General features: G+C 42.8%; 2 protein-coding genes across 3 annotated transcripts in view; one reads left to right on the top strand and one right to left on the bottom strand.

Moving 5' to 3' along the window:
• Positions 1–275: 275 nt before the first annotated feature.
• On the bottom strand, positions 276–18894 carry LOC111145754 (LYR motif containing 1). Of its 2 annotated transcripts, none has more exons than XM_022500940.1 (4): positions 18863–18894; positions 6365–6524; positions 2151–2243; positions 276–1025 (listed from the first exon to the last, which is right to left on the bottom strand). In XM_022500940.1, the coding sequence occupies exons 2-4, from the start codon at positions 6521–6523 to the stop codon at positions 909–911; spliced, it is 369 nt and encodes a 122-aa protein (XP_022356648.1). In that variant the 5' UTR covers position 6524; positions 18863–18894; the 3' UTR covers positions 276–908. The 2 variants fall into 2 exon arrangements, with proteins under 2 accessions (XP_022356648.1, XP_022356647.1); XM_022500939.1 differs by lacking the exon at positions 18863–18894 and adding an exon at positions 5130–5265 and having other exon boundaries at positions 6365–6423.
• Positions 18895–19436: 542 nt separating this feature from the next.
• The window catches only part of LOC111146138 (defective in cullin neddylation 1 domain containing 3), a 35746-nt gene continuing 28685 nt past the window's right edge, over positions 19437–26497 (top strand). Inside the window, exon 1 of the mRNA XM_022501548.1 lies at positions 19437–19572. The gene's annotated coding sequence lies outside the window, so the exon portion shown is untranslated. The remainder of the gene's footprint in view (positions 19573–26497) is intronic.

The following is a 26497-nucleotide window of genomic DNA, read 5'->3' as shown; positions in this document are numbered from 1 at the left end:
ACGAACAAGGGGAGTGGGAGAAGGGAAAGAGAATCCTCAAGCAGATTCCCTGCTGAGCATGGAGCCCAACACAGGGCTTGATCCCAAGAATTTGGGATCAGGACTTGAGCTGAAATCAGGAGGCAGAAGCTTATCTGACTCAGCCATCCAGGTGTCCCCAATGATGCACTTTTTTTTTTTTTTAAAGATTTTATTTATTTATTTGACAGAGATCACAAGTAGGCAGAAAGGTAGGCAGAGAGAGGAGGAAGCAGGCTCCCTGCTGAGCAGGGAGCCCTATGATGCAGGGCTAGATCCCAGGACCCTGGGATCATGACCTGAGCTGAAGGCAGAGGCTTTAACCCCTGAGCCACCCAGGTGCCTCCCCAATGATGCACTTTTTAAGGGGAATTTATCTGGACATTGGGAGGGTCAAAAGATAACAAAACATATACAAAGAAACCCACGTTCAAGCAAGCCGTTGTTTTTTAAGCGAAAACTTTGGGGGAAAAGCCTAAAAATATTCTGAAGGTGGTGTACAGTTTTATAGTAGCTATGAGAACTTCCAGCAGCTGGCCAGTTTCTTCATATCAGCGGCCATGGCTGGTGAATGGCATTTCCACGAAAAAGCTTTGTCATCCTTGTCTTCCTTCTATAGGCCTTAGTCTTGTTTCCAAATGACCTTCAATGAGGGTCATTGGAATGAAGCTCCTTCTGATGTAACCTCTAGGGTTAGTGTCATCCATCTAGGCAATGAGACCCTGATGAACTGTAAGGATGTGTGAGTACAGATCATGGAGTGAATATTTTGGAGGTTTTTAAGAAGATACTTTAATTTTTGCCCCTAATCAAACAGAAGGGTTTTGTCATCTGGTTTACATTCAAGACCTAGTTGGCTCATCTTTCTGAGAAACAAATTTTCTTCAGGGTTAAGAAATCTCATCATGAGACTTGAGATATACTGGTTTGGAAAGTTTCCTCAGTTTTTCCTGGCTTCGAAGTCCCCGGCCTCGTAGTGGGGTAAGGCCCATTGGAGGCAGATGAATCTGAATAAGGAGAATAAGAATAATGATAATATTAAGAATTATAATCATTACAGCAGCTTATATCCGCTGAGGATTTACTAGGTACTGTGCTCTTTGCTAAGCTCTAAATCTGCACTGACTCATGAATCCTTAAGATCCTTATACATTAATCCTTACAATAATCTCATAAGGAATTAGATAGTATCTATAGATGAGAAATGGAGGCTCAGAAGTTAAATAACTTGCTGAAGCTTATATATACATGAAGTGGTAGAATCGGGATTTGAACCCAGATCTGATTCCACAGCTTGTGCTCTTCTTTGTCATATTGCCTGCATGGAGGGAAAATGACCACATCACATGGTGAGATGAGAATCCAAGGAAGGCGAGAAAAACAGTTTGTGTACAAAGCTGTCCTGGGCATAGTGGGAAACTGGGACCCATCTAAATGCCTACTAAATGGCTGCTGGGTAAATTATGGCACATTCTTGTAACAGGATACAGCAACAACCACTTAAAAAGATGGGAGGCAGAGATGGCCGGAACAGATGAAGTAAAATAAACAAGCAGCAAACAGTATGCCTAGGATTCCATGTAGGTTAAGAAAATGTATGTACACGAATATAGAAAAAAGACAAAGGATATATTGCCCAACTATTAGGTTGAGCCAGTACAGTATAAAATTATTGTTTTTGTAGGTTAAGAGTAGAACACTGGCAATTTCATATGCCCCAACCTAACAGTTACAGTGGTAACTTCCACAGGGTGAGAATTTTGGACCATTTTCACTTCTCCCCTCATGTACTCCTCTTTAAAAATGCTAACAACAAACCTGTCTTTCATTAAAAGAAAAAGAAAAATATTTCCATAAAAAAGATGAAAGTCAAAAAGAGAAAGCTATATAAATATAAGCTGGCTTTCCCTTCTAATGTGGGAAAGTTGTACGAGTAGGAGAAATCCGGCATTCACTGACATTTTAGTTTGTTGTGATGGGTTGGCGGCATGCAGGATAGCTTACTTCCAACATGCCTCCCACAGAAGCTCTGGACTTCTCGGTAAACACGAGCCCTCTTGGTACACATTCTTGGAAATAACTGGGTTGGTGAGGATAAGTACCCACCACAACTTAGCTGAAGTCACACTTACTGGCCTTGGATAAGGAATCTGGTAATGCAGTCCAATTTCAATCCTGGCTGTGCATTCGTCTATGCACTGTTTAATCTGGTCTGTGTCTGTGAGCTATTAAAAGAGAAAAACGGGTGAGGCTCTTAGCATCTTTCTAAGGTTCCTCATGTACAGGGGTACATCTTCAACTTGCTCAGTTCACCAGCCAGTAAATGAAATGTTGAGAATCTGAAAAATCAAAAGCAATTTAATATAATATTTACTGCGGAGTAAACATTTAAAAAGTTATTGCAAGAGGTAATACCAGCACACAGTAAAACATTATTCAAATAATACAGAAGGATATAATATAAAAACGAAGTCTCCCTTTTACCTTTGTCATAGTTCCCCTTCTCAAGGACAACAATTATTGGCAGTTTTTTGTTTGTCCTTCCAGGGATATTCTACGTAGATAAAAGCATGTATGTACCTATTTAGTTTCTTCCCCTTACACAAATGATAGCTCACTTTGTTTTAAACCTTGCTTTTTCTCCTAACAACGTGAAGCTCCTTCTGATGTACACAGCTGCCCTTTCTTTTTAATAGCTGCACAAAAATTCCAACATAAGGCTGTTGTTATAATTTAATCAATCTTTTCCTGATGGACATTTAGGTTATTTCCAGTCTTTTGCCATTATAAACAATTCTGTTATGGATCCCTCTAAAATTGTTTTTGGCTTCCATGCAAATATATCTAAAAGATAAATTCCTCGAGAATGCTGGGTCAAAGGGTATTTGTTCATGCATTTTAAATTCTTACAGATATTCCCTCTAGATTCAAAGTAGACCCTCTAAGAAGTTGTACCAGTTTATATTCCCACCCACACTGAATGAGGATTCTTCACATCCTCCCCATGTTGATCAAACATTAATCCAATTGTGGCAGCAAGTGCTGTCTAGAAACCCCAAAAGTAAGATATCAGAGAAAGATCCACGTCTTCTTTTGAACTGTAAACTGCCTTGCTCACTGGTAAGGGGAAGAAAGGGCTTTTTAAATTCCCAAATAGTCAATTCGTGGTAGTCCAGTTTCAAGTAAAGGAATTATAAGTTCATTCTGAAAAAGAGAATGCCAGGTAGAAGGGCAGAAACTCTTTCATTCCAAGGATGGAAAATGGCCTGACACGTGGCTCTGCCAAGAGTATGCAAGTGGGCCTCAAAGCAGAGCTGGGATTGCACCAGTCCCAGATGACACCCAGTGACGACTGTACCAGCAAGGCTTGGAAATTCCAAGGCGTGCCTGTCTTATGGTAACTTCTGGAGCAGAGAAGAGTTCTGGGAACTGCAATGCACAGAACTACAGCTGGGTCCCTGGGGGCAGAGGCTCAGCTCTCTGACTTCTGTGCTTCTCAGAATCTGTTGCTCTAATGTCCACATTGGAAACAGATTTCCATGTTCCTCTCTGCCCATTAGGATTCAGAGCAATTCACGAGATACCTCTGGATTATTATTAAACTGTTACAGCAAGTGAAGTTCCCAGAAACTACTTATGTCTGCATCAGGGACTGGGGAGAAAGAAGCTCCTGATAAAGATATGTATGGTTATGGGGGCTGAGAGATCCTGGGACTCCAGCTGTCCTTCTGAACAAGTCGGGGTTAGGGTTGTCCAGATTCAGTCGTTCAGAGTCTGCCTTCATGATTCTGCTATATCCACACACCATTTATACTAATATTAAACTTTTTCTTTAAATGCACTGTCTCAAAAATAAATAAATAAATAAATAAAGGTACTGCCTCCTACGCATAGTATCTGTAAAATTACCTGATATTCTATTTTCTTTCTAATACACGGCAAAACAAGTACATATCTTAAAATTAAAAACCCATATATCTCCTTCCCAGGTATACAAAATAATCTCACTCATGTAGCATCACTGGCACATACACTTCCGTCGGGCTCACACCACACCGGGCCAGTTCAAGCAGAGGCAAAGGAAGGACTGATTACTGCCGTAACTGAAAACGCAAGGGTCTTGAGCAGTCCTCACATGAGTCAGCCTGAAAAGGTTTACTGGGCCCATCCTGCTATGGTATCTCCAGCACTGAGCTAGACACGGAGGCCATGGTCCCTGCCTTCAACTATCAAGGTTACTACCTGGGCAGAACAACTCTGAAGCATGAAGCTCCAGAAAAGGCACAGAGGCATGTAGTCAACAGGGTGACTACTGTACACGGCTACATAGGAATTCAGAACAGATTTCTTTTTTTTTTTTTAAGATTTTATTTATTTGACAGAGAGAGATATCACAAGTAGGCAGAGAGGCAGGCAGAGAGAGGAGGAAGCAGGCTCCCTGCTGAGCAGAGAGCTTGATGTGGGGCTCAATCCCAGGACCCTGGGATCATGACCTGAGCCGAAGGCAGAGGCTTTAACCCACTGAGCCACCCAGGCGCCCCTCAGAACAGACTTCTGCTGGGGGCTGAGTGAAGGTAGAGAAGTTGAGGAAGACTTCCCTGGAGAAGGTAAGTCAAGCCAAAGTATTTGTAAATGCTCATGAATTTAGTGACAACCACAAGGCAGGTCCCACAGGATATATAAGAAAGTATAAGACACTGTGTGTTCGAGGAACCGACAATCTGGTTGAGGAGACCACAGCAACAGAAATGAAACAAGAAAAGAGGATGACCAGCTCCTCAGGCGTAGGCACAGATTAGTGGTCTCCCAACTTTTTGATTATCTACTCCTTTCAATAAAAAGTTTCTGAGCTCATGGCTCCCACTAATGTCCTTATATTGACTTATAAATATACTAATAAATTCATTAAGTGTACCCATAAGCTCATAAAAAAACAGAACAGACATTTTCAATACACTCTGGTGTGTGGCACAAAAAGTCGGAGAAGCTGGAGGTCAGAAAGGCAGAGATAAGCTTTATAAGCAGGTTGGTTTTATGAAGCAGGGAGGCCTCAGGGCTTCTGAGAAGGAGAAGGTACTGTAGGGTGGGAGGGTTTCTTTTGTAGTGCTTACCCCAATTGCAATTTTACACTGCTTGCCATCTAACTCTGAAACATCTTTGAGGGATCCTGTCTTGGTTTCGCTCATTTTATATCCTCCATGTCTAGTCCAGTGTTTGGCACAGGATGGGCACTCCAACACTTGCTGACTGAAAGAATGAGAGCAAACAGTTGCAGAGTGGCCACAGGAGCTAGAGCAGAAATAGGCAAACTGGAAGAGGGAGGTGTCCTTGCGGAAGGAGGAGTTCTGCTTTGGGTCATCATGCCTGTCGTGAGCTCCTTCAGGTGGCTGGTGAGAGGCTGAGGCTGGGTATTCGGATATGGGAACTGGAACCAGAAAGTGGCTGCATGATCCCTGGGCCTCAGCGCGGACGGCTGACCTTCAGGAGATCCTTACAGCCAGCCGGAGGGTGTGTGGAGAAGACAGGGCCAAAAAGGATAGAGAAATGGGGGTCAGAGAGGGAAAAGAGAATAGATTGTCAGGAGATTTCATGAGGGGAACAGTGACAGCATTGACTGGGAGATCAATAAGAAGGAGGCAGGAAAAGTCAGAAGCTGAAAGTCTCTTTCCATGCTCAGTGCCAGGCAGTCTTCATAAGGCACTAACAGCTAATGCTTTATAGTTGGTTGGGATGGCTCAAATCAAGCCTCTTACAGATGGTCTTTGGCTCCCTGGTGTCTGGGTGGGCAGTTCCATTAAAGTAGCTAATGGAGGCACTATCTTACCCAATTCTGTGGTCCCAAAGGGCAAACTCAGTCTGCTAGCCAAAGAGGCTCGAGTTCAAAGTGAAGTTATGAAGGGAACCCTGTGTCTTAATCCTATTCTCTTCCCTCTGAATGGATTTATATTTGGAGGCCTTGAATAGTTTATGAACTGGAAACAAAAAAAGTTTAACTGCACACCTCCTGTGGGAGGGGGTGGTAAGAGGCACAGTGGGCAAGGAACCGCTCCTCCCCCGAACACCCTCACTGGCCTGGCTTGTGTCACCTGGCTCATGGGGTCTTCTGAGGACGCTGAGCCACTTACGGGCTGGACTGAGACCTGAAACAAATGGAGAGAGAAATCCAGGCTGGGCTCTGCTTCCCAGTCATTGAGCAAGGTAGCTGGGCTGTGCCTCTGCGCCCTTCCAGCCCCATACACTGCCACTGTGACCTGTACAGCTCAGTCCCTCAGTTTTCAGATGAAAAAGAAAAAACATCCCAAGAAACTGCCCTCCTCCTTACAATCTCCAGTTGGGGCCTACTTACATTTTTGTTTTTCTGGAACAGGGTTCTGGCTTCATTTAATATGTACTGTTTTTCTTTAATGGTGTCTTCCATCTGCCCTGATGCCGCCTGCCATTTCCTCGCAAGCCTGAAAATTCTGCGGTAGAGGCCAAGAACTTCTTGTCGTGTTGCTGTTGTCATCCTCAGACCCACCAAAATAGAAGAGGGTAAATTTGCATGAAAATTCAATTTGACAGTAGGCAGCTAGGCAGATGTACCTTTTTTTAATCAAGCCCTTTAATTAGTCTAGAAATAATTGCTCTTTCTCAACAGATCTGCTTGGTAGCATTGCCAGAACGGTGCTGTAGGAACACCAGCGATCTCTCAGCTGTCCTGGTATATCATCCCTTGTGTATACATGAAATACGTGGCATATACAAATGCCATGACTGCCATTCGTACAAACATGGTAAACCAAAATTCAAATGTGCTATACCTTAAAGCAGTAAATTCTTTACCAGACTATATTAGGTCTGATGCTTTTTGTGTGTATTTTTGTAAAACTACAGCCTCACCAGAGGACCTGGAAAAGGCACATTTCAAAAAATTAAATTTTCTAGTTAAGTAACTTGACTTGCATGCAGGGGTTGAAAACTCCAGCACCTCTAGGACCTAATGAGGGAATCTGGTTGGGTGGGGACAGTGGCCAAATGGAGAGGATGTTAATTGGCTCAGTTGGTTGGGCATCTGAATCTTGATTCTGCTTGGGTCATGATCTAAGGGTTGTGGGTTCGAGCCCTGCGTCAGGCTCTGCACTCAGTGCGGAGTTTGCTTGGGATTCTCTCTCTCCCTCTCCCTCTCCCCCCACCCTCTAAAATAATAAATAAAATCTTTAAAAAAAAAAGAAAAGAAATGAGGGCCTAGGGATACCAGATTTCCTGATACTTTAACAATAGGTAGCAATTCAGATTTTTAGAATATGAAATCTCAAAAAAAAGACATTATTTCATTCTTTTTTGAAAGTTTTTGTACAATGAAGGCCAAACAAAATGGGTCTACAGGCAACCAGAGGCTGCCAGGTTGTAATCTCTCTTTTAGTTCATCGTAACCTTATTGCAAATCTCTCTCAAAATTGCTGGTCTGCTTCCTCATTCACATAAGAACCATATAGTAAGTACAACTGAAAATCTTTCTGGTGACTGAAGAGCTTGTGGCCTCTTTGGGTTTTTACTCTGAAACATTAGTTTTAACTTCAGAAGACTTGGCTAAGTGAGTTCCAAACTAAGTATATCCCCCAACGCTAATTGCATTTTTAAAGAATAATTCCTGAAAAAAAAATTAAATTTGTCAGCTTTATTTTTATTATGAAATATTTCAGGTATGCAAAAAGATATAGAGAACAACTAACAGCCATATATTCACAGTGGATCTTAAAGAATACATTACATATATACTTGTATATACCCCTTCTAGTCAAATTTCCCTTCCCCTCTCCTAGAATGAACCAGTATCCTGAACTTTTTATCTTCTCACACATAGCTTTACATTTAACATTATACAGTATTGCTTAGCAAGTTTACAACTCTTATACCATTGACCCTTGAACAAGATGGGACTTAGGAGCACTGACCTCCACACAATCAAAAATCTGTGATTTGACTTGTGACTCCCCAAAAGCTTTACTGATCGCCTACTGTTGATATGAAACCTTAGGAATACCTAAGCAGTCAATGAGCACATATGTATGTATATGAATTATATGCTATATTCTTATAATGTAGTAACAGAGAGAAATGAAAATGTTATTAAGAAAATCATGAGGAAGAGGGGCACCTGGGTGGCTCAGTCATTTAGTGTCTGCCTTTGGCTCAGGTTTCTGTATCATGACCCCTGCATCGGGCTCTCCGCTAGGCGGGAAGCCTGCTTCTCCTCTCTGTCTCTCTGCTTGTGTTCCCTCTCACTGTGTCTCTCTCTGTTAAATAAATAAGTAAATAAAATCTTAAAAAAAAAAAAGAAAAAGAAAATCATGAGAAAGAAAAAATACATTTACAGTGCTGTTCTGTATTTATCAAAAGAAATCTGTTTATAAACAGATAAACCTGTTTATACACAGGTAGACCTGTGTAGTTCAAACCCATGTTGTTCAAGGGTCAACTCTCTCTCTAAGGTATTATGTTCTTCGGCAACTTGCTTTTTTTTGCCCATGTTCATCTAGGTTGTTACATGTAGCTCTAATTCATATATTCTCAACACTGTAATTCAGTCCACTGTTATGAAGATATCCCAGTATACTTGTCTTTTCTCCTCCTTTTTACTCATGCAAAAACTTCAGCCTATGTTTTATAATTTACGTCTACATCTAGAAGAAGACAGAAAAAAAAATTCCCATTATTAGAAGACGCTGATTAGTCAGATTTTAGAGAATGAATACTGTACTGCCTTTAACAAATGGGTAGGCTGGGAAGACAAGGACAGATTTGGTAAGTGAGTAAAAGGGCCAGGCACTGGAACACCTCATTATGAGTACTGGGCTTTCCTCAAACAGGCTCATCGGAATCAGGAAGTAAGCCCTTGGTAACAGGACCCATTTCCAACCCAAGGGGGAGGGGTATCATGTGGAGATTGTATGCTTTAGGATGGTCCTGAGCTTATGAGAACTTAGGCAGCTGAATAATGCAGATGGAAGCTGGAAAGAGGTATATTTATCTAGACAGAAATTCTAAGTACCTGCAAGGAATTTACCTTACAAGAATTACTATATGATTGCCCTTCCTGACCCTCGTGATCTTTCTTGAGCAACGCAGAATGAATCATGGCTTAATCATTTGCTGAAAAGCTTGAAAGCACTACTTCACCCAATTCAAAAGTTAAAAGTGAAAATTACAATCAATACCGATTCTGATGTCCATGATGTCTCCCAAAAAAATGCTTAGAAGAAATTTGTAAAAACCAAGAGAGAACATCATGCGTTGTGGCTAGTCGTAATAAAAATCCAGGAGATGATGAGATGATGACTTTTCCTGGTAAGGAAACAGGTTTCTGAGTTTCTGGTTCTCCCTAAAACTCCATGGTTTCATATGAAAATACGTGAGTCAGTTCCTGTGAGGAGCAGGGATTCTGTAATTTCTATTAATGATTGCTTCACTTCCCTGTCATTAACAGAGGAAACTTCCCTGACTGCATGACACTTGAGGAAAGTGAAGGAGGTCGGGCATATTAAAATAGCAGCAATTGTCTCCAAAGCCTGACTTTCATTGGTTTCCTTCCACGACTCCAAAGAACCACAGCTTCAAACTGTAACTGATCATACACCATAATCAGACATACAAGCCCTGCAATTAGAGTACTCAAGGTAATGAGTAGTACTAACAATTGGTACTTAATAGGGCTATTTTCAAACACTTTAATTAATGTTTTAAGTGTTCTGAAAACTAATCCTGAAAGGGAGATAAGTCTCCTTCTCCAACATCAGGTGACCCAGAAAACCCAAGTCCCAAAGATGTCCAGAGACAAGGGTCTAAAGCTGTCTTCCCCACTGTGTACTATTAGCAAGCCTAGCTTAATAACACTTCAAGTCTTCAGAGAAAAGACAAGAAAAATGCCTCTTTTGTTATTTTCTTATTGGATTTCTTTCAGTTCTTTGAGGGAATCTTGTTCTTCTTACTTCACAGGTGCATAACCATGTTGTTCCCCCTTTCTAGGAGGCTCTCTCCTGACCTCCTCCTCCCTTTTACCTGACCAGAAAACCCTCCCCTCTCCCCTCACCACATGCACTGGATCAGGTCTCTGTTGAACCTTCCTGTGGATCCTTGAATTTCTTCTTTGTAGCACTAATCATTTAAGTAATAATGGATTGTTAGTGTCTGTCTTCCCCCTATTGATCCTCATGTTTATCGGGACAGTAACCATGTCCATCCTATTTACTGCTCAATTCTGAGTATCTAGCCAGGCATATAACTGGTATTCAACAAACATTTGCTGAATAGATGAAAATATCTCATGATACAGAAAGCTTGGGATTCTAGAAACAAAACTGACCATATAAAATTTTTTTCTTTAAGTTCTTTTTCCTTTGGTTTATATTTTTGTCTTTGTTCCTATGAACCAAACTGTTCAGAGAAAGTGCCTTTTCCCTGAGTTTTCCTTCCAATAGATTTAATGGCTTGAAATCAACATTTATTCTTTTGATACTATCAATGATCTCTCACTACTGGCGCAAAGCTGAGGCAGCCCCTTTTCTTCACTAATCTCAAGGGTTGATCTGATGCAATGAGGTCTGCTGGGATTTTCCCACAGGCAACATGAAGAATATCAAACTGCCTAGAGGACCACCTTTTTTTTTTTTTTTAAAGATTTTATTTTTAAGTAATTTCTATACCCAACAGGGGGTTTGAATTCACAACCCCTACATTGAGAGTCACATGCCTCACTGACTGAGCCACCCAGGCACCCCTAGAGGACTACAACTGACCCACACTCTCAAGTCTCAAGTCGATTCCCTTTTTTTTTTAAGACTTCATTTATTCATTTGAGTTAAAAAGAGAGAGAGAGAACAAGCAGGAGAAGAGGCAGGGGGAGAGAGACAAGCAGGATCTCTGCTGAATGGGGAGACTGACACTGGGCTCGATCCCACGACCCTAATAAGATCATGACCTAAGCCCAAGTCAGACACTTAACCAACGGAATCACCTAGGTGCCCCACGAAGTCAACTATTAAAGAATTCTTAAAGTCTTGTAACTTTTATTCTGAGATTAACATTTCATCAAACTGTTTCATTTTACTTTCTTAACCGCAAAACCCCAGAATGAGGAAAGGTAAGAGATATGCAGTGTCCCTGGGAGGAAATGGGACTGAAAACTGGTCTTTTCTTAAAATCACCCCCCATATAAACACAGTACCAAGATAAAATTCACTAACAAGCATCTGCCAACTGCAGCCTGTGCCACTAAGCAAAGACTGACAAATGTTGCTGCTAGCATATTTTTGGCTTCTGGTCACAGTTATGAGATGTTACCCCTACAGCAGGTGTCCCAAAGATTGGTTAGGAAGGTGATTTTTTTTTTTTTTTTGGATGTACAAATATCTTCCTATAGTAATTCTGTTAATGTATTCTATAGTCCATCAAACCAGTAATTTAAAGCGATCTTGATATAGCAATATAGAGCTTCCTTTAAATAAATGTATTACAAAAGTTTTTAAAGCTGGTTTAAAATATGAGTAATTAATACTATAAATTGAGATACAGAGGCTGAAAAACAGAAGTTTCAAAGCTATTGCTCTAAGGCACTCGGCTGCCCTGCCCTGGTGTTTATTCTGGCTGAGCCATCCCAGTGAAACGCCTATTTTCTGCTAGCCACCCCACTGCCCTTAGTAGACACCTATTGGCTCTCAAGTTTTTCTGGGGGAACCTTTTTCTCTGCTATTATCACAGCCAACCATTACTATTTTGCACTTTCATTGTGTCTTCTTCTCCAGTCTCTGAATTCCTGGAGGGCTTGGCCTGTTTTGCTCATTAGAATAGTGATAATAATACAACATTTTGCTTTGTACCTACTCTGTGCCAAGAGGCTTTGCTAGGTGCTTTACATATGTTAACTTCTGAAATCATCACAGTTCTTTAAGGTAGATGACTACCATTATCTCCTTTATAAAGGAGGAACCTGATGCAGAGAGGTAAGTAACTAGTCCAGGGTCACATCAGCTGTTAAGAGTGGGGCCGGGGGACTGGACTGGCGGGCTCAGCCCTTCTTCCTCCGAGGCAACTGCCCTTCCTTGATAATTATGTTGCACATCAGCTCCTTTGAAGGAAGCTGTGCCCTTGGCGGGATGCAATGCTCTTTGGTTCCCTGACACTCCACAGGGAGCTAACATCATAGAAGAGGCACCAGGGCTCATTACAGTGCTCCCACTCTGCAGGCCTGACTGGTCCCTCCCAAGCATCCATCCATCAGTACCCACTGAGACTAGGCACAGGAGATTCTAGGGATAAACAATCTTACAATCAAGCAGCTATGGTCCCTTCCCTCCTGAAGCTTACGTTCTAGTGGCAGAGAAGACGAGACACAAGAAAAAGACAATTTCTGGTGGAGGTATGTGCCCTCTAGGAATGAAACAGTTAATATGATGAACAAATGAACAGGGGCAGGGTTATTTTATTTTGGGTAGTTAGTGGCATATGAGTCCTGAGTAACATGAAGGAGCCTATTAAAGGGAAGGGTTGAGGGAAAGGTGCTTCGGCAAGATTTGTGGGAACCAACAAAGGCTATGAGATTAAAACATCAGTGCAGCCAGAACCTGTCTGGGAGGTGAGGCCACAGGTGAGCAGAATCCAGCACAGGTGGGGAGGGTAGGTCCTGGAAAAGAGTTTGGTTTCTAGTGTAAAAACAAAAGGAAGACACTGGCAGATTTTAAGCAAGCTGGAGTACTATGGTCTAATTTAAATCTTTTAAAATGTGCTGGATTTCAAATTGTATCTTGCATATGGTGAAACAAAGTCTTGCCTAATGCCATCTAATTGACAGAAGAGTTGGCATTAAGAGCCAATAAAGCTACATGATTATTTCCTTGACCAAGAGCTTTCCCATTTTTATTTTGGAGTAATGGGGAAATAATCAATCTAAAACAAAACAAAACAAAACAAAACAAAACAAAACAAAACACACCACCCACACACCCTTCTACTCTATGGTAAGTGGAAATAGTGAAAGGTCTGGGTAGGCTCCAAGAACCCACTCTACACAGCACATGTAGGCACGTGGCATGTCCAGATTTAGTGTTACAGGAGGCTTATACGAAGATATGCTAGTATTAGGGGATTTACCCACTTCACCCTTTTCCCCACCTTTGAAAAGACCATCACAGCATGAACACTGAGGAGTTCAAGAGTAGAGACTTTGAAAATTCCTTCTCCAGATGAAATTTATAGAAGTATGACTCTGGTCTCAGGAATGTCAAAATTCCCAGTGTTGGACTCTCATGAGGTTTTGCCTTCTACTTAAGAAAAAGTGTTACAGTATAAACAAGGGACAGAAAAGGCAATGGGAATTAACTGCCTTTCAAGCCCCAGGTTGAAGGAAAGACTCCTTCCATTCTTTCAGTATCTGCTCCAAGGTGGAATTTTTTTTTCTCATAATGAACGTGATATAGTTAAATTTCTCTCCCAACTACTTTATGAGCGGCTGGGTGGGTGGGGGTGGTAGAGATAGTGAAACACCTGAATGAAATCACTGTCTTAGGTGTTCACTGGGCACCCACGCTGGCCTGTCCCTCTCCCTGCTGTCCCATCTCCTTAGATCTGACACCCCTTGTCTTTGTCACATGAAGGTCCAAATTCACAGAACTGAAATATTCTTTCTTTGCCTAGCTGCTGATTCTTATCCTTGAACTTCCCCTAGTTTTTGCAGGGTGCCTCCTTCATGCTGAAATGGGCAGGCACCTCCAGCACACTTGTGTCATACTGCTCATCCTATTCTATCCTAAATTTCTGTTTGGCTTACCTTTCTTCCTCCACTATGTGTGTTTTGGGGAAGGATAAATTAGAAGGTTAGGACTGTGCCTCATTCATCACACTCATAGGCCTGGTACAAAGTTGGAGCTTGAAATATACTTATTAGAAGAATAAATTTACACACACAGAATAGTCACCAGTAACACTCATTATCATACGTGGTGGTAATTTGGACCACTATTTAAAAATACTAAGTAACCCACACAAAGATGTTTTCAAGAGTGGTGCTATTGGGGCGCCTGGGTGGCTCAGTGGGTTAAAGCCTCTGCCTTCAGCTCAGGTCATGATCCCAGGGTCATTGAGCCCGGCATTGTGCTCTCTGCTCAGCAGGGAGCCTGCTTCCCCATCTCTCTCTGCCTGCCTCTCTGCCTACTTGTGATCTCTGTCTGTCAAATAAATAAACAAAATCTTAAAAAAAAAAAAAAAAAAAAGAGTGGTGCTATGGGGGTCAGGATGAGGAACTTAAGACTGTTATTTGGGGAGGAGGCCTTCTCAGTTCCATCTAAGGCAGTATGAGATACACAGTTAAATTCTTTAAAAGCCAGTAATGGTTGGTGCACTGGACTGAAATGATTTACTGTGTTTCCATGAAGCTTAGAACCAAACATATAGAAAAATGTGGTTCCGACACATTTTTTTCTTGGAAAAAAAATTCTTCTGGGGAATAGATCCATTGCACCCAAATTATCACCCAAACCTACAAAATTGTAATTTAAAGCTTCTGAAATTTGGAAAACCTCTAGGGAACTGAAATGCTCTCATAATGCCAAACCAGTTTTTCTTGCCCCAGAAAGCAGAATAGAGAATGACTGTCTTGGTTTTAGGCATTCAGAGTTTTTCCACATATGCAAGGAACAGAAGATACGATGCAACTAATGAGCAAATGGGTTCTGGAATGTTCATACCTGGGTTTGAATTCTGACTACATTGGTCAAGTCTTCCTGAGCCTCAGTTTCTTAAAAAATGAAAAAGGGTAACAACAGAACCCTCTTCAAAGAGTGGTGATAAGGATTATTCATGAGGTAATCCATGTAATCACTTAGCATTGGGAGCTAACAAAGGCAAAAGTTACCTGAATAGGAGGAAATAAAGAAGAAACCATGAGGCCTCTTTTATTCAAGCTAAGCTTTGTCTGCAGAGGAGGGCAAAGAAGCACGAGGCCTGTTGGCGAATTTATTGCTTTGTGATAGTAATGGATTTTCCTAAAGCTGTTTCCCTCTGATCATTAATAATCCCTGTACAGTAAAGGGCTATTGTTCTTCAGTATGAGTAAATAACCCTGTCAGAGGCACCGCTTATCTTCAGACCACAGCACGTACTTCTTACTGGAAATATAATGCAGGTGCCAACATCGAAAGCATGCCCAGACTTCCCTTCCTATTTTTTTTTCCTTTATCTCTTACTCCTTGCTTATCCTTTTGTGTGTTTTTCTCCTACATCTGTTATATATCCTACTTTCTGGTGTACACCCATACCCTAGACAGTACCATCCTTACCCAAATCGAATAACCTTCAACATAATCGGTGCTCCACACATCTCTCCCCTGTATCCTCTCTCCTCTTCATTAATAGACAGACAGTCGCAGACACACCCAATGGACTCGTTTCCTGTCCTGGGCTCAGTTTTTAGTTACTAGAATCCAAAAAGGGAAGTGTAAAGCCACACATTGTTTTGCAAATCTCAGGATATGCTTGTGTGGTGTACTTAATCATACCACAGCTATTCTCTGAAACAGCATCTTTCTACACAGAAAGTGACAATATGGTGTGTCAGAGATAGGAGGCAGGGAGAAGGTGGATCGTGGTTTCATTTTACTTAAAGGAAAGGAAATTAGGTTAGGTCCTGTAAATGGGAAATCTCCAGCACACAAGGAAAAACCAAAAATACTGATGTCTGAAAGACTTCTAAATTATCCCAAACAAGATCATAGGAGGCAAGTATGCTCATTCTAAATATACCAGCATAGGAGCACATGCAAGATTATACTTGTAAGGGGAACTCCAACAGGCTTTTGTAACCAAAAGAGATAAGCTCTTTTTCCCCTCAGAGACAAATTCTAAATGGAAACCAAGTTTTGGACCCCCAATTCAAAAGAAATGCAAGTATTTCCTTATCTGCATATTTTAAGAGACAAAGACAAAGGAAGGGTCAGTCAGAGGTAGTGAGAACCAGTTACCAGAAGTAGGAGGAGGTGTTAGACATGTGTGGGGGTGTGTGTGTGCTGGAAATAGATGAAAACTAGGTCAATGCTAAAAATCAACCCCAGTCATTCATTCATAACTACCCAGGATTTCACCCCTTCATAGGAACTGGGGAAGTCCAGAACAAGAAACACTTAGGTTTAAATTAACATTTAAATCCCTCCTTAGTGATAATTTCCTAGGGAAATGGATTAGAAAACCGACAAAAGAGTTTTGGTTAGAACATTAGATACAGCTGGAGCTTTCTAGCATCTGACCCTTGATCCAACCGTCTGATGAATAACCTCACCTTGCTTGAGTTGGGGGTCCCTGCCCTCGTAAGAGTTTCTAAGTACCCTCTAACTACCAGATAAGCAACTTTTCCATCTGCAGAGGCAACGGAGCTCCTAACTAGATAAAATTCCTTGAGAGTAGGAACAATGACTGCCCATCCTTACATATGTGCAACACCTGGCACCTGGAGTACCCTGAAGCTCCTCCAGTCTAGCGCTGGCCAACAGAATGTATTTCAATGACGGAAATATTCTATAACTGCACTGTTCAACAGGGTAGCTAGCCACTGGCCACATGTGGCTACTAAGCACTTGAAATATGGTTATTGCAACTGAGGAAGGACCTGGCATTTAAATTTTTATTTAAATAGCTACATGTAAAAAAACAAATAGCTACATGTAGCTAATGATTCTTTAGGAACAGCACATCCCTATGCCAAGAATTGCCAGTCAGATGCCCACGGGTCAGGCAGATAGTTGAAGAGGAGGAAGGTAATAAAGAGTGTGAAGAGGAGAAGCTTACGGGCTCTAGCTGACTATTGCAGTATAGAAACCTCAGGCTAGTTTTGCCAGATTGTCTCATTTTTCAAATGAAGCTGAAAATCTGAATTCTGATGTCCAATTTTTAAATGTTGGTAAGTAAATTTTAAAAAGAATTTAAATTTAAATCATTTTGTGGGATGAACAATATGTTTGCATGCAATATCTCTAATCTCTAATTTAGGCCAACCCCTCCAGCTCAAAGAAAAAGACCTTATCCAATATCACTGCTGGTCAGTAGCAGATACAAGACTGAAACCCAGGCCTTCTGAAACTTCTTCTGATCTCTTTTCTAGATTTTATGAGATTAACCATATCTGCATTGTAGTTGGCAGTGGCAGCAGCAGTGGGACAAAAGCCCCTTTGTCAGAACTGTTGAAGTCCATGACTAGTATCTTATGAATAGTGTCCCTCCCTAGCTATCATCATATAGTTGGCCCTATGGGCAAAGCTCTGTTATTAGGAGCCAGCAGGACACAAAGAAGAACTAGCCCATGGGGAGTCAGACATATGAACAATTAACAAGCAAAGTCAGGCTTGCTGTAATGGACACAAATCACCTGCGCATAAGTCCAAAAACACTGACAGCTGGAGTGGAAGGGAAGGAAGGGATTTGACCCAGGGCTTAGAGGATGAGCAGAAGCTGGCTACTGGGTGGTTAAGTCTCACTGATTGTGAGAGTGCGTCTCATTATTGTGAGATATTAAGGGAGCCTTCTTTTATCTCTGAGGCCTTATCTGTGTCAGGGGTCTCTGCTGGCTTCTCTTCTCTGGGTAGCCTCTAAAACCCCTCTATTTATTTTCTCTAGGGATTTCCCCCCTGACTTGTATATCTAACTTCTCGACAAATTCACCTGGATGGTTAATAGACTTAGCAAATCTAGTATGTTTCAAAGAGAATGTAGGATATTCCCTCCCAAACTGTTTTCCCTTAGGAGTCATCCTTGGTTCCTCCTCTTCCCATACACTTCACATCCAATCCGGCAGCAAGTCTTGCAAGCAATACTTTCAAAATGCATTATGAATTTAATTATTTGCATTTCCACTGCCACTACCCATCTCTCCCTTGGCCTACTGTAGCAGCCTCCTAATAGGTTTGCCAATGGCTACCCTTCTCTATCTAGCAGGCAAGAGATTTTTTAAAAATGTAAATCAGGTGACTGCCTTTCTCAAAACCCTCAGGTAATGTAACAGCCAAACCCTTACCTTGAGCTAAAATGCTATGCTTGACCAGGCCCTGCCATTTCTCCATCACAAACCACTCGGGCCCTTGTTCTTTCAGTTCCAGCCACTTGGCTTTCCCACCGTTTCCTTCCTCAGAACCCTTCCCGTTGGTTCTTTTCTCCACCTAGAAAGTCCATTCCCTAGCTTCTCCCTTTTCTTGCATCTCTACGAAAACTGGCCTTGTCTGAAAAGCTTTATCCGAGTTACTGACCCTCCTTCCATCTTCTACCCCTTCACCCGGTATTATGGTTTTCGGGGACATGGGGCACCTGCTGATATCTCACTTTGCTGAAATCATATCCTTACTGATTTACATTTTAATTTTCTTCTGGACTCGAATAAAAAGACACGGAGCAAAGCCTCCGTCTTGTTCTTGTTTGTGGACCGAGGAAATAAGCAGGTTCACACTAGCCTAGAAAGTCTCTGTAGCCTCTACCGGGCCTCGTTTGAGTCAACTTTCCTCGGCCTGACGCCTCTCGCTCCCGGAACTGCCCTTACTAACCTCCCTTTATATTCAGGGATCCAAAGGACTCAGGAAAGTCTCAGATGGACCCAACGGGCATCTCAGCGTCGCCACAACAGGCCTCCGCTTCCTGGCCCTCAGGCCGCTTTCCCTCGGCAGGTTCCCAAAGCCAGTGGCGATGACACCGAGCCGCCCTCGCGAGGCTGGGGTCACACAAGCACGTCGCCTAGCAACGTCGCACCCCCGCCCCCACCCCATCCCTGCCCTGGGGAGCCAACCCCTTCCCCCAGTCTCCCGCGCCAGGAGTCAGCGCCTCCATCCCCTACACTCACTCTGCGTCAGTCCCGCCTTCCCCCACCCACAGAAGTGCCGCAGCCTACCGCGGGCCAGGAGGAGGCGGTGCCGGGAGTTTAGCTGAGCTGCGGCCGACAACCGTCGGGCAGGTCCGGTAGGCCAGGCCGGACTAAACCACCGGGAGGATATCTGTGGGAGGATTAGTTTCAGGTCAAAGGTAGTCTCGAGTTTCTCTGAAACTTTATACTCTAACCCACCTTCCGCCGTATACGCAACAATATGGCCAACTTCATCCTCTCCCTAGTTTCCCTTTACCCTTTTCGTTATCCTTCCCCCTACTTCAGCCACCCCCCCAAAAAATGGTCCAGTCCAGCTCCTCCTAGCCCTCCCTCAGCGTCCCTAGGTCTTTGCCCTTACTTGGCGACGGCTTCGTACGTCTTTGCGTACGTCGTGACGCAATCTTCCACCCATTCCTCCCCGCCCCTCTTCTATTCTCCCTCCTGGAGCTGGCGGCCTGCGGGGTTACCGGAAGTGATGATGCAGGAGGCGATGGAGGGGGCGGGGCTTGGGGGCGGCCGCCGCCGGTGGGCCGCAGATGAAGAGGAGGCGGCGGCAGTGGTGGAAGAAGAGGCGGCGGCGGCGCGGGTAGGGAGCCTGGAAACGCGAGCGAGGATGGTAGGTGGTTTGGACCCGCCGGGCCGCCGTCGTTTCCAGAAAGGGTTTGACTGGAGGAACCTCTGGAGCAGCTGTGAGTTTGGGGGGGTTGAGGAAAAGCGGGGAGCATTGGGAGATGAAGGGGCGGGGGTTGGGTACCTTCGAGAAAAAGGGGGTGGAAGGGGAGGAGTGGAAATCAGCTCCTTGTCTGGACTGGTGCCTTTGGAAGAAGAGGCTGTGAGGGGAGCCTGTGGCGTGTCAGCCTCAGGGCTCAAGAAAACTTACCTACTGTCCCTGCCTCCTCACCGCCAGCACCCCTCACCCCAGGCCTGGGAATCTAGGGGCTGGAGCTGCCCTGGCGAGGGTCGCAGGCTCTGGTCCTCTGGCCCGGGTAAGCGCTGTGAGGTAGGAGTCCAAGCGGGAGGTGGTGGGTGAATCTCCAGCGCCCTCCTCCCTCATTTTCCTCCCCACCCCCATCTTTCTCTTTAATCATTAACAGCCTTGGAATTAAGGGGCTCAAACCTGAAGGCCTTTCTATGCACCTTTGCTATAAACGATAACCATCTGTGCCCGAGGTAATGGGGCTGGAAGCTTTGCCTGTATCCTGTATAGGAAGTGGAACGGGGTGACAAATGTATTTTTTTTTCCATTCTCCTTCACCCCTTACCTTCCCCCATATACACCCCTCGTTTCCACCTCAGATCTCCATGGCTAGGTGGTAATCATGGTGTTTTTTGTTTTTGTTTTTCCTTCATGGCACTTGGTACCTTGGTTACCTCTTTTGAATTTGGTGTTCAGCCTCTTTCCCAGCTCTTACTGCAAGCTTTGTAATACTTCAGTTACAGGCTGTGTCACATTGGGAGTACCTCTCAATGCTTGGTAGCTCCAAATTAAGATGAGCATTTTCTCTTATGAATACTGGAATTCCAAAGCCCTTGCAGGGATTCCTAAATGGCATCATAGCCCAGGAATCAAAGTCTCTTGTTCTAAATACTTTATGTGTGAGGAATTTACATGTTGTCAACTCTTTCCAAAATGATTTGATGTTAGGCTAATTCTGGATTTCTGTGTTTCTCTCCACCCACACTTCATGATGCACTTCAGAGAACAGAAAACCCCATATTACTTTTTTGTTTCTGCAATTGGACAATAGCTCTTTTATCTCTTTCTCTATTTGTGTGTGGGGCACACAAGTCTTCAGTGACACATTTGGCTTGTGCTGATTTCTGTCTATTTAGCTGATTGTTTGTGTATAGATGGACTTAAATGAGAAAATGTGATCTGTTTTGTTTTAAAAAAGAATATAAGCCAATAACAGAAAAATTATTTGAAGAAAGCAGAGAATGATTAGAAAGATCTCTTTACTGATATTCTGTTGGTTTAAAAAAAAATCAAGTAGTGCTCTTTTAGCTTGTTGTAGGAATTTTAGAGTGAAATGTAATGATTCCTATTTTGGTATTGATGTTTTCTTTGGAAGTCATCTGTTGAATGTGGAACTGTGTTTTCTGAAGAACTTTAAGAGATAGTGCCTGAATTTTAGGGATCCTTTGATTAGAGCGTGTCCCTAAATTCTGGCCCTCTATAACTGAGTTTATGTGTGTTGCTAGAAGAATTATAATGGATCCCATCCTACTCAGCCGGGCTTTCAGGCCTGATAGAACAATATTTAATGATTTGATTGTGCAAGTAACAGCATGTTTAGAGGTTTCACACAACTGTAACAAAAGAGAAGAATGACTACTGCTCTCACCTTAATTGATTTGGACTCATTGAATAAAAAGTCCAAAATTCATTCATGCAACAAGCATTATTGACCAGCTAATAAGTGCTAGCCATTATTTTGGGCTCTGGGTGGACGAAGTTGCATGCAAGCGTAAGGTCTGAGCTCTCACAGAGCTTACACCAGAGTATGTGGGGACAGAAGAAATAAACATAAATCAGATTTTGGTAAATGCTGAAGAAAGAGTGATGTGACAGCAAATGTCTGATTGGGATGCAGTCAAGGAAGCCCTTTTTGAGGAGGTAACACTTAAGTTGAGTTTTAAATAAAAAGAAGCCAGCCATGCAGGTATAGAGGAGGAGCCTTCCAGATTCAGGGACTAGCTAGTGCAGAAACTGACAGGAGTGACTGGCTAGTTCTAGGGTTTGGGAAGAAAGGGGTAGGGTGGAGAGGGTGGGTGTAGGGAGGTGAGGGAGAACGGGAAAGGGGAGGCAATAACAGCCAGAGCCTAGTGAGCAAAGAGGAAATGAAAAAGTCTGGGTCAGCAAGGTGGAGGCTGGGCTCAGAATAGGTAGGCAAAGTAAGAGTAAGAAGAAGGAAATAGCGATGCTCCTTTTCAATCAATTCTTTCTTTTCCTAGAGTATTATCACTTATTATTTTTCAGGTACTGTTGGACTATTGCAATTAAAATAAAAAAGTCATCGTGCTGAATGTGGGAGAGGAGGCAAGGCAGCTGTGGTCACCTGGGTCTTTTCTGGCAGATAAATGTCAAGCTGTGTTCAGAATTCAACGGAATGTTCAACTGAGAGCACACTTTTTTTTTCCTTACAGAATTTTGTCTCAGAAGCTGCTCTTTAAAATTGCATAACAAGTATCCTGCATATGTTCTAATATATGAATCCTCCTTCGTTTCCAGCTGTTTATGAATTGAGGATTGAAGATTGTGCAAATGATGATAACATACCCCTGTTGGTCTACAGAGATGTCCATCAGGATATAAGTTTCAAGTTGTTTTTTGCAGGGAGGTTTTATGTTGCAATATTTCCATTCTTGTCTGGTCTGCCTGGTGACTAATAACACTCAGCTGAGGTGTAGGTTGGTGCTAAAAGTTCACTCAATGGATTACATTAGATAAATGACCATTGTGGGCTCAATCCCACTATGTCCGCATCTTTGGGCTGGCATGTAACCAGGGGATGTAACCTACTTTTCCCTTCTGTTGGGGCTCTTCATCTCTAGTAGTCAGCTGCTTTTCAGCCTCACCTTGACCAGATTGTCCACTTGAGGACTCCTCCTTGATTTGGCCCTCTTCTGCTATGTCACAGTGGGCCGAAACAGAAAGAATACACTGTTTTTTTTCTTCTGAACCCCACAACAGTGACTAGTGTGTTCTTTGAGTGAATTGGCCCTTTGAGCCATGTGGTTGAGAGACTTAAATGTTGCTTGGGCTATTTGTAGTAAAGTCCATATTAGAAATGCTAAATAAGGGGCACCTGGGTGGCTCAGTTGCTGAGCGTCTGCCTTCTGCTCAGGTCATGATCCTGGGGTCCTGGGGTGGAGCGGTGAGCCCCGTGTCAGGCCTCGAGCCCCCTGTCAGCTCCCTGCTCAGTGGGGAGCCTGCTCTTCCACTCCCCCTGCTTTATGTTCCCTTTCTCACTGTATCTCGCTTTGTCAAATAAATACATAAAAATCTTTTAGAAATGCGAAATAAAGCCTTTAAGTGTTTGGAGAAAAATCAGAAATTGAGGACTATCACCTGTTTTAAGTTCTGGTATTTTACTAGCATTGGTAAATGGATTGTGAGAACTAATTTGAATAGCGCTTGCTGGGCAATCCTGAGGGTAATGAAGGGAGTGGAATACAGCGTGGTACTGAATTACTGAATTCCGACTTGAATACAAATGGAAAGTCTTTTAGTTAGCAAGCTAGTGACGAAAGTGAACAGCTAGGACCAGGCAAACAATAGACTCCACTCTGCATACTGCAGAGTAACACAAAGGAATGGAGAACTGATAATGAAATGTATATAACATATGTATACTGGGCTTTGGTCTGGGTTAAAGAATTTTGGACTTCGTATGCTAATGCTGGACTTCAAGTGCTTTAGCCAGTGGGTTAGTAAGGTGTCCGCTATTCATCTTCATTTCAGTGGTTTATTATAACGAAAGTATGAAAATATCTTGTAGGCTGAAATGTCATCAGCCAGTTTGGAGACTGGTGGCTTCCTTCTAATTTCTGAAAGGGGGTGGTTGGGTAGGAGGGGACTTGAACACAGGGAGAAGCCATTGACTCCTTCGTTGGCCACTGATTGTATTTGGGGAAAAAAAATCCACAAATCTAAATGAATTTGGAGTCTTGGAGCTGAGCTAGCCTTTTAGTATAGAGTACCGGTTGATTTCTTTCTTAAACTTTGGGGGTTTTGGGACACTCCTGTGAAAGACGGGCAAGCTAGGGAGCCAGTTGATGCCACTCACTCTTGAAGTTGTGGTGCTCTGTATTGCATTAGGTGACTTAAAATTAATCTGATATGGCTACTGTTTTGATGTCTGTGCTGCAGTAAGGAGAGTTAATTGTACACGAGCTGCCAGTTGTTTTGAGGTGAAGATGTGGTAACTCAGATTGAAACAATGGTAATTACTTGGTAACTCCTATTTCCACAGCTCTTGATAACTTACAATTACCTCTTTGTGTCTGTTTACAGATGTTGATACCAGTGCACCAGGACCAATTCTCCCTAAATGTTGCATGTGTTCTGAAGCTCTTTGCACAGTGGACCAGGGTGTTTGTGTGTGTGTGTGTGTGTGTGTGTGTGTGTTGTTGTTGTTTTGTTTTGTTTTTATGGACCAGGTTATTTGAGTTCGTGTCTTTCAATTCAAATCTAGTTTCTCTGGTTCTGTTGTCTGTTTTTTCTAGGTTATGGAGGGTCCTGTTTCTTTTTGGGGGAAACAAGATTACCATAGCACCTGACCATTTAATTAATGAGTGATTACAAACTAGAACTCAACATATTAATTTAGCAAAATGATGAGAGAGAAGGTTGGAAGTGGCTCAAACTCTAAGTCTTTGAAGTTGTGATATGCCAGAAGGAAAAAAAAAAGGAGAGGGGGAGAGTCCCAAAGAATCTTCTTTAAGATGTGCATGAATGAAACTTATTTAAAATACCATACATCAGAATAGAGAAACCCAGTAAGTCACTTCTTGAGGTGGTGATTAGCCCTTGTGGTGGTAAAATAAGCCACCTGTGGCCAGTGCCCTGGTACCAATCTGAGTGTGTGTAAAAGTAGGCATCATGTTAATGATGACGGCATATGCGTGGCTTTGCTCAGGACAGATCTGTGAGCTGTGCTGTGTTGGGTTTGGGGCTGAATTGCAGCTTGGAAGCTTAGATTACAGAGCTTTAGGAAACATCATCTGTGTTCCTCTTCTGCCCTGCTGGAGGGCTCAGCCTGAGGATCTAGGGACTGGAAATAATTCTGTCACTGAGGCCTGTAAATCCAGACCAGATATGATGACTGACCGAGAATCTTGGATTAGCAACCTTGCAGGACTTCTCGTTTTTTTGGGGAGCGTTTAGCATCTTTTGTAGCCACTGTCCGTCCTAGTCTCTGCCTGTCATTCCAGGAGACAGAATGCAGGAAAGACTTGCCCCTTTATTTTATTAATAGATTGCTTCCATCCTATCAGGATTAGAATTTGGTTATAAGTTTTAGCTCTTGTTGGTTAATGAAGGGTTTGGACTCTGCCTTGTCTACTTAAGGTGTGTTGGTGTGTGATCGTATTTCTAATTCTGAAGAACACTCAAGTCCTCGCATTTACTGAATTGGATGCAGCTCATTCCTCTTGCTTCAGTTTAGGAAGAAGCAGGAGAAAGACCCTCAAAGAACCTTAGAATATCTGGTGTGCTGTTTTTTCACACTGGAACCATCTTGCAGGTTGTTGCTGGAGTACATTGTCGCATGCAGGGATTTTGCTATCTTCTTCCCATTTCACCCCGCTATTCTTCATTCTGAAAGTTAACTTTAATATTCTGTTATATTAGGGCGCCTGGGTGGCTCAGTGGATTAAAGCCTCTGCCTTTGGCTCGGGTCATGGTCTCAAGGTCCTGGGATTGAGCCCCGCATTGGGCTCTCTGCTCAGCGGAGAGCCTGCTTCCTCCTCTCTCTCTCTCTCTGCCTACTTGTGATCTCTGTCTGTCAAATAAATAAAATCTTAAAAATATATATATTCTGTTATATTGGGCTTCCCCGGAAGATTTCAATCAAACAAAATGTTCTGAGGCTGAAAACAGGTTGAAAAGCAGTGATTTAGTAGGGAAATGTAAATCTAGAAAAGTTATAATAAAAGTTGCTTAAAGTTATAAAGCCAAGTACTGGCAACTATAGGACTAGAATCAGGTCTTCCCTGTACTAATTTTGTTTTCTCATTTACACTGCCTCATACGTGTCCTTGTAGGCACTTTGTTTGGGTTTGATTTGAATCCTTGTTGTTTGATTTTTTTTTTTTTTAAAGATTTTATTTATTTATTTGACAGAGAGAGATCACAAGTAGGCAGAGAGGCAGGCAGAGACGGGTGGGGGGGAGCGAAAGGGGGGAAGAGCAGGCTTCCTGCTGAGCAGAGGGCCCGATGCAGGGCTCGATCCCAGGACCCTGAGATCATGACATGAATGGAAGGCAGAGGCTTAACCCACTGAGCCACCCAGGCGCCCCTCTTTGTTTTTTCATATATCTGTGGTTCTTTTCTCAAACATTTTGTCACAAACTGCTGTTCTTTCAGAGAGGACTTTTAAAACCACCTTTGAAGCATATGCGAAATGAGGTTATAAATGAGTAATGGCACTAGTAAGTAGCTGGCCTTGTATCCTCAGAATGTTTCTGAAAGTGACGATAGTTCTTTCAAATAGGAGTTGAGGCTTTATCAGTCTAATTTTTGAAGATAAGTTAGCAGGCATGCTGCAGAGAATACCTATGCAAAATGCTGAACACATTACTTCCTTTTCCCTGTGACCTGCCCTGGAATCTGAACAGGAAAACCTGGGTATATCCATTGATATAACAGTTTTAGAATAGCTCCAGGAAATAACTATAATGGCTATATCCTCCCCTCCTTTTATTTTATTTTTTTTTGGTAAAGCAAATTTGTTTTCATTTAAATCTACTTGATGATTACCTACTGGCTGCTCTTCATTTATTTATTTTTTTAGAGAGGGAGCGGGGGAAAGGAAGGGAGAGAGAGTCTCTGGTGGATTCCCTGCTGAATGCAGAGCCAGACAGGGGGCTCGAGCTCATGACCCTGAAATC

The sequence above is a fragment of the Enhydra lutris genome, unplaced genomic scaffold, assembly GCF_002288905.1.
Source record: "Enhydra lutris kenyoni isolate GAN:26980312 unplaced genomic scaffold, ASM228890v2 scaffoldscaffold13, whole genome shotgun sequence".
Lineage (NCBI taxonomy): Eukaryota > Metazoa > Chordata > Mammalia > Carnivora > Mustelidae > Enhydra > Enhydra lutris.
The sequence above is the reverse complement of the archived record's forward strand: the minus strand, read 5'-3'. Positions and strand labels throughout refer to the sequence as shown.

What these genes read in the sequence shown, in the direction of transcription:
- LOC111145754 (XM_022500939.1), bottom strand. Translation starts at nt 6,399, where the DNA reads ATGAAGCCAGAACCCTGTTCCAGAAAAACAAAAAT. An exon ending in TGTTCCAGAAAAACAAAAAT is followed by an intron (nt 5,266 to 6,364) that starts GTAAGTAGGCCC and finishes TCATTCTTTCAG; the next exon opens with TCAGCAAGTGTTGGAGTGCC. An exon ending in AGATTCCTTATCCAAGGCCA is followed by an intron (nt 1,026 to 2,150) that starts GTAAGTGTGACT and finishes CTCCTTATTCAG; the next exon opens with ATTCATCTGCCTCCAATGGG.